This window comes from Myxine glutinosa, chromosome 6 (genome assembly GCF_964187855.1).
Source record: "Myxine glutinosa chromosome 6, kmMyxGlut1.1, whole genome shotgun sequence".
In the NCBI taxonomy this organism is placed as follows: Eukaryota; Metazoa; Chordata; class Myxini; order Myxiniformes; family Myxinidae; genus Myxine; species Myxine glutinosa.
The window spans coordinates 17,476,382-17,484,569 of record NC_136266.1 but is presented as its reverse complement, the minus strand read 5'-3'; the positions used below and the strand labels follow the sequence as shown (position 1 = coordinate 17,484,569).

Genomic DNA, 8,188 nt, shown 5'->3' with positions numbered 1-8,188 from the left:
GTGATGGCACAATCTCCCTAAAAGGATCGTGGGGTTGTTTGTGGTGTCATTCCTTCCTACCTTGCTTGGTTTTTTTTTGGGTTTTTTTTAGATATTCCATCCCCACATGTTTTTTCATTAAAAAAACAACCTCTTTCTGACTTGTTTCCTATTTGTTTAATCTTTGATATCCTTGGTCACGAGGCTACACTTATTGTTATCTCAGTGTGTGCTTCTTGCCTGGTTCAGCATCTGCACCATAAACAGACAAACGTTCCCGAGTTGTTTGCACGTCACTCGTGAACGGCTCCTCATGGCCGTCTTTGGCTACAAAGTGACGAGGATGATCTTTGACACACATGTCGTATCCTAAAATGTCCGAGCTTCCAACCAAAAGTGAAATGACTGCATCATGACCTCCGATTATTAAAAGGAAAACAATCGAATTGTGACGTTTAATCTAGAAGTATTTGTTACTTGACAAAGTGTTTTTGTTTTTTTTGATCAAGGTATGTTTGCTGATCACTCCGGTTTGTGTTTGTTTGTCTGTCTGCTCACTTATACTTGCCTACAGGTCACAAATTTTAAACTGAGCTTCGCGAGAGTTAACCAAATGGTTGAGTTGGTGGTCCGAGAAAATCCTATATATTTTTGAGGTCAAAAGGTCCAAAGATAAACATAGGCCAAAGGTCAACCACTTTTTAAAATTTCTAAAATACTCACTTTTCATCCAATTGACTTGAAATTTGAATAGGATTTTCATATCAGCAAACTGAATTCAACCACCAACTATTTTTGAGGTAAACATCGACCAAAAGGTCAACATAGACCAATGGTCAACAACCTTTTCAAACTTCTAAAATCCTCAATTTTCATCCGATTGACTTGAAATTTGAATAGGATTTTCATATCAGCAAACTGATTTCAACCCCCAATTATATTTGAGGTCAACATAGGCCAAATTTCTAGAATTGTCAATTTTCATCCGATTAACTTAAAATTTGAAGACGATTTGCATATCGGGTCACTGAATTGAACCACCAATAATTTTTGAGATCAAAAGGATGCTTTGAGTGCCATTCTACTTCGTTCTCTTTTGCCAAGTGTCGCTCTACGAGTGATTTTTCATTTATTTATTTTTTGCCCTGAGATAACAGTATAATCTGTAGAAGTAGCAGCATCACAACCTTATCACCTTGTTTTGTTGAACTTATAGTTTAATGAAACTTATCGATGTGCTGAAATGTACAGATTAAATCTGCAGGCAGCTTGGCACAGCATTCGTTCCGCCAGTAGGCTTCGTGTTAAGTTGAACACCGTCAAAATTCCCGAGATAAACAAATTCTCAGATTTGTAAAACAATGCCGCAGTTGCACCTCGAGTGGATGTGTAACAGTGCTTTGTGGCGATGCATTTTATCCTCTTCCCTACAATCCACACTGCCAAGGGTTTTATTGGGACTTGCATCCACAGCCCATATTGGCCTTCTTCTTTGGACAGATACTGCAGATGCAAAAAAAACCAAAAAAACAATTGAAGCGTCCCATTGCCCATCTGTACCAGGCCTGGCCCTTTAGGGTTCGCAAGTTACTGGTGTTGTGCTAGTTGGCTTGACGAATAAAACAAGACAGACAATACAGGGATGTAAAGAAATAATTTAATTTTTGAAAAATCGTTTTTCACAAACTAATAATACATGTATTTTTGTATGTTTAAAAACATATTCTTGCATTTCATGGGAAACTCCAAAACCTTAGCCATGGCTGAGATTCCTGTTACAACTCAGCATGCCATATTACCTGCCCCACCCTTGTGTAGTATAAAAACAGTCACAGTCAACCACTCGCCCCCAGACAGGCAATTCACACTACCAAAAGCAATTAAATGAACTGCTTTTCACACGTGCACCAGTCCCACACATGCACGGTCCCTCCTTGCAAAAACATTTGATACCTGCACCCTAACCCACATCCTTTCCGCTCACTCCAACGATCTTATGTAACTTTTTCCTCCCCCGCGGTGGTTCCTTCTGCAGATGGCGAACAGGGCTCCTCTCCGTGATCAAGCAGTAACTGTAGAAGTTTTGCCACGAGGTGCACGTTGAGGCTGTTTCCCAGCAGGCGATAACGTTGTCGGTGCGTCACATCATTTGGAAACCCTGCAGAAAGCAAGAGAGTTTGCTCTGGACCAGGGGGCGGGTCGACTCCTGCCAACATCCTGGCAGGACCATTTCTAGTGAAAACAGAATATATCGGAGGAATGCCATGTATGGTGGACGGTATTTGTCTGTGGCCCAAACATTTGCTTCAGTGGCTGGAATGCAGATCCAGTAGCATAAGCTGAGATACACAGAATGCAGTCGAGGCCAAAGGTCACTCATTAACAGGACAAGTGATCAGAAGGGTTGAGGCTTTGTTCAAGGGTTACAGATGTAAGACCGGCTTTGCTTCGCATGCTTTGAAGTCAAGCCTATCGCAAACAAACAAACAAACTTGGACTTGCGTATTCAATAAAACTTTCTAATTAAAGTGTGTAACATGCACTGAACCGCAGGGTCGTGGACTATTACTATGGAACGTGCGGGCGGGGCCTTCAGAGCAACGAGTGAACAAAAACACATAATGGGCAGGAATATGGTGTAAAACCCAGGAAAGAGGAAGGGCAATCAGCTTTTATAGAAACAGAAGTTACTTTGCCATGGGCTCTTTTGTCCCACGGATGGACGTTTTGCCAGGTGTCCCTTCTGCCGGTATTAGTAGGTGGATGTTAAAGATCCCATGGTGTTCTTATCGAAGAATAGGTGAGTTAGGACACAAGTTTGAATGTGCACAGTTATTTCCTTGGACTTGCATTCCGACATGGGAGAGGTAAATGGGAGACATGGGAGAGGGAGAGGGTTGAATAAATGAATGAATGATCGTTTTAAGGCCATTTTCCCCGCTAGTGCGGGGGTTTGCCTTGCGGGCCCCATGACCTCATGGTTCCCTGTTTGAGGCAATGTTTTTATGGCCAGATGCCCTTCCTGACGCCAACCCTTAGTCGCCTCTTACGATGCGCAGGGATACGGTGTACCTATTCTAAATCGGGGTACACACCGGGATCATTCATCCCAGCAAGCTGGTACTCAATTTGCCGACCTCGGAAGGATGACAGGCTGAGTCAACCCATCTGGCGTTAATTCAGCGATCGACCGGGATTCAAACTCAGGATCCTAGGATCCCAAGCCGGCACCCTTACCGCTAAGCCAACACCAGGCTAAGAGGGTTATGGGTATAAAATGGGGCGGACATTTTGGTGCAGTTCATAAGAGGCCAAAAGGTTCAGGTGATTCTTGGCAGGGGGAGTCACTCTGCCTGGCACAGAACCTTGGAATGCTGCAAGAAAATGGCACCGCATGCTCGACCTTCAGACGTTCAAGTGAAACCCAACACAGCACCCGCCCCTGGTGCAAGGATTGCAGCGAACAGCCAAAGATGCCGAAAAACACCGAAACATGACAAAGCAGTTTGGCTTGCATGTTCGCAATTACACATAGAGAAGCTGTTCAGGCCAATTACTGATCGGTCACCAAGTAAATGGTGATAGCCACAAATGAAATTCAGCATCCAGAAAACGTAAACGCAACCGATAAACACACAGACATACACACACACGATGCGAGGAATCCGCTCAGGGTCAAAGGTCACAAATGGGACAGCGAATCTGATGCTTTCAGCATTAGTCTAGGGTTACGGCTATGATTAGCTCAGCTCCGCATATATACAAGGTAGGCCTTAATACAAAGTAGCGAGGAAGTCATTATAGTGAGAAAGGAAGCGACTATGAGGGGATCTCATAAAAATGTTGACCATACTGAAGGGTATAGATTAAACAAATGCAGGAAAGAAAATACATTATTTTACCAGGATTTACAGCAACAGGACTTAAGGGCACAGGATGAAAAGAAAACATTAAACCCTTGTGCACGTGTTGGCCCACTTCTCCAATGTGGCAGTGTCTTGTGTTTGTACATCATCGCCCTTCCTCTTTCCTGTCCCAACCCTCTCCTCACTACATCACAAACTCCTTCCCTATATCCACCTTGCCCCACATGTTACCAAGCTCTACAAGAGTATCAAGCGTGCTTGGAGGGTTAGGGTTAGGGTTAGACTAAGTGAGATGGACAGAATGGCCTTTTCCTGTTCTTAGTCAATAATGCAACAATTAATTCGCAAGAACTCACCGAATGTAGGAAAGAATCCGTGGAGACGACAAATCTCGCTGGGACTGAAGTAACGAAGACGCAGAGAGCGGAGGCGTGCCATCCGGGTTTCCTCTGGTAGATGGTCAATGCCTTCAAACACATCTTGCAGCTGATGTTAGGTTGGGAACGGAGTGTGGGGGTGGGTAAGGTTGGGGGAAAAAACAAAACTAAGATCTCACAGGTGTTGTTTCCAAAGTAGGAGTCGACTCACCTGAATGTTGTCAGCCATCTGCAAGACAGAGCCCGTGCCCTCTACATAGTGAACGTAGCTGTAGAGAATGAACGACATAAAAATGGGTTATTGATATACTCTTCCCTTTTCAAAATGCTGTGAAGACCCTTCAATGACTCCAAAGTACATAAATATAAATGTGGCGGAGAACCTGCTATAACAGCCAGCTTACGCCTTGGTGAAACACATCGAGCGGCGGTTGTCCGGTCTCACGATGTCCAGGATGTCACCGTACCGTAACAGTACCTTGTCGGGTAGCAGCAGGCTCTCCCCTCCATCGTATCGCTGCGTATTCTCTTCCTTGTATCCCTCGATGCCCCTTCCTCTGTCACCACCATCCAGGAACTCAAGCAGTGGGCGGACGTGCGAGTTATCCTCTTGCTTACGCTTACGCTCCAGTTCTAATTGTGTTTCACGCTTGTAAAGTGCAACAGAATGGGAGCGCGGCCCGTTAAAGGTTTCCGAGCCAGTCGGTTCCTGTTTTTCAAGAGCCAATGCTGTGTCATTTTGTGGTTCCATGAAAACAGCGATCTCCGAGTGCCCAGGTTTATCAAAGCAGTTTTTGCTGTTTGACATTTCACAGCAAGACGAGTGCCCTACGCCAGCTACCGGATCCCTATCTGACTCCACAAGGTCCCTATCATCTCGAGATGGTGGGAAGGTCTGCAGCATCTGCAATTCACAATTAGTCAGTCAGTCACAGGATACCCGCAATTAGTCAGTCACAAGATACCTTACTACGTAGGACTCGTAATTGTGTATTATAGAAAGCATTTTACACTTGCACTGCTCAATGCATACAAAGTGGAATCAATTTGGCCCAGCCATCCGGGTCACATGTCATACTGTCGATGGCTTAAATTCAAAAGGGGAAAGACAACAGCTCAGAGTGATGTACTCGCATGTGAGCTGTCTAGTTCCGATTTGATTCCAAATTGAATAGGATGTAATCAATTAACAAACTGTCATCCTGGTATTTGGCATATAGGGCATTGCATCGTACAAGATGGCAGTCCTTCGGAGGGAACATTAAGCTTCTACGCCCACAATTCCTTCAGAAAAGAAGGCCAATGGGCAAGGTACTCTGGACAAATTTACAAGATTCCTTTACCAAATCTACAAGGGCACAGCATCAAGGGCACAGGTAAACCCATTAATGATGCAACAAGCAGACAACTCTGCATAATCGATTGATGGGATTTAATAAAAGTGAGCAGCATAAGCAACTCAAACAAAGGAGGACAGGATTTTGGATGTGCATAACGTGCCTGCGAACTAGCAGGAAAGGTGAAGACACGTGGACGAAGCAAGGCCAACAAGAAGTAACGCAGCCTTGAGTTTGGGACACCAACCTGGCAGGAACAACATCACATAGTCAATAAGAGCAAGAATTGCTTTGCAATACATGTCTCCTACCAAGTTTCAGTTCAATATCAGTAAACACATCACTTTACTTGGGCGGTGTATAACGCCGTGTTCGGTGCCAAAAAATAATAAAACAACTTGATGCACATACGTGAAGCAAAAGCATGCATATGGCTTATGTGCATATATAATACATCGTGGTTATATACCTGGGATCATTCAAATTGCACTGGGTCATGGACTAACACACAGACCTAAGGCCTGAGGCCTGCCGATTTGTGCTGCCTCATTGGGGTGGAGTCAGGGCAGCTGAAAACTGACAGATGTATAATATGATCTTTTCTAAGTTAAACTAGAACAATGCGACTGTGTCTCCAATATGCCTCCGCATAGTCCCACAATGGGTAGATGCCATCGCTCTGCATATGTATGGGTAGGGGATCACGTTTGTGAAGTTTCGTGTTGTTCGGATAAGTTTCGTTTTCTATCCAAGATGGCTGCCAAACCACGTGCCCTATGACATCATCATTTTTTTATTTTTTATTTTTTTTGTATACAAGATCGAGGCTCGTGAAAGAGCGAACATTAATCACACAGAAAGACAAACAGACACATAAAACAAATAACATCGGGAGCGGTAGACAAGATGGGGAGAGAGGGGGAAGGACACAAACACAACATTTGAGAGCAGGGACCGAGAGACATGGAGACATCGAGAGATCTGTGGGAGGTAGAGGGCTTTGGGGGGGAGGCATGTGAAGGGGGGGGGGGTGGGAGAGGTATAAACATATGGACACTGCCAGGACTTCCAGGAAAGAAGTTGGAATTTCAAACAAGGTGGATCTGGGGTGAATTAGTGGGGGTAGAAAAGATCAAGGTTTTGGATGGGGGAAGATAAGAGATGGTGGTGAACAGCTGTTTTAAAGACCTGGAGGGAGGAGTGGGATTGAAGGGAGTGTGGGAGTTTGTTCCAGAGGCGGGAGAAAAGAGGAATGAAAGAGTGAAGGTGAGCAGAAAGCCGAGATTTCGGCAGTTTAACCATCAGAGGGTTGCTGGCAGATCTTGTGCGACCTGTAGGAATATTTGGGGGACAGAGCACAGAGAGAGCTGGGGGAGCAAGGCCGGAGAGGAGTCGGTAGAAGACAGAAAGACCACCTACCTGCCTGCGGTGAGTGAGTGAAAGGCCCTCAGAGGTAGCTTCATCGCGGGAGATTCCAATGATTTTGAAAGCTTTGGATTAAACAGCGTGAAGCCGAGCCAGGTGTGAGGCAGGAGCACCAGCCCATAGGGGAGAACAGTATTCCATTGAGCTGCGGATGAAAGCCTTGTATGTGGTGAGGAGCTCAGGTGTGCCGAGGAAGGACTTCGCACGACGGAGGATGCCCAGTCGGCGACTGGCTTTGGAGGCCAGCTTGGAAATGTGGTTTTCCCAAGAAAGATCATGGCAGATAGTGAGACCCAAAAGCTTGAGCGACAGAACTTCTTGGAGAGGATTGTTGAGAAAGTAGATGGGAGGGTTGTCCAGTCGATCTTTTCGGAGAGACATAGTAAGAGAGTGAGATTTGTCAGGATTGAAAGACATGTTCCACTTGTTTGACCAGTCTGTGATTTTGTCCAGGTCTTCAGAGAGTGAGGAGGCTGCAGACTGCCGATCTGAGGGAAGAGGAATGGAGCGGCAGAGAGTGGAGTCATCAGCAAAGAGATAGAGAGGATTTTCCAGAGAGTCAGAGAGATCATTGATAAAGACCAGAAAAAGCACAGGGCCCAGCACACTGCCTTGGGGAAGGAACTCCAGTCTGAACAGGAAGGGGAGATGAGAGAAATCCATTCAGGGCCATACGTTGACTACAACTAGAGAGGAAGTCCGCAAGCCATGTGTGGATATTTCCATGGATACCATATGAGGAGAGTTTGATGAGCAGAGCGGGGTGCCAGACCGTATCGAAGGCACGTGATATGTCAAGGGAGACAGCTCTGATTTCCTGTTTGGCATTGAGGACCTCCATCCATTGTTGAGACAGCAGAAGCAGCATGTCCAGAGTAGAGTGACCTGGTCTGAAACCAAATTGATGATCAGAGATCAAGCCATTGGAGAAGAGGAAAGATTTCATATCCGAAGCAATGATGGATTCCATGACTTTGCTGATAATTGGGAGCAGGCTGATTGGTCTGTAGTTGCAAGGATCTGTTTTTGCACCTTTTTTGTGTAAAGCGGTAATGTTAGCTGATTTCCAGGAAGCTGGCAGATGACCTTGAGCAAAAGATAGGGTGAAAAGAACAGAGAGAGGGTGAGATAGAGCGGCAGAGCAGGATTTTAGGACCCGTGGGCTGATGCCATCTGGTCCAGTTGCAGAATCAGAGTCGAGGTT

At 45.4% G+C, this 8,188-nt stretch overlaps 1 protein-coding gene across 4 annotated transcripts in view; it reads right to left on the bottom strand.

The window, feature by feature from the left end:
* Positions 1–1,622: 1,622 nt before the first annotated feature.
* TRDMT1 (tRNA aspartic acid methyltransferase 1) overlaps positions 1,623–8,188 on the bottom strand; it is a 66,337-nt gene continuing 59,771 nt past the window's right edge. For 3 of the 4 annotated variants that reach the window (XM_078779642.1, XM_078779638.1, XM_078779641.1), the window contains 5 exons: positions 5,723–5,806; positions 4,627–5,126; positions 4,434–4,491; positions 4,202–4,331; positions 1,623–2,137 (listed from right to left, as the gene is read on the bottom strand). In XM_078779642.1, the coding sequence (XP_078635768.1) occupies positions 1,974–2,137; positions 4,202–4,331; positions 4,434–4,491; positions 4,627–5,126; positions 5,723–5,806 (936 nt within the window). In that variant the 3' untranslated portion in view covers positions 1,623–1,973. The remainder of the gene's footprint in view (positions 2,138–4,201; positions 4,332–4,433; positions 4,492–4,626; positions 5,127–5,722; positions 5,807–8,188) is intronic. The other variant, XM_078779639.1, reaches the window with a different exon arrangement.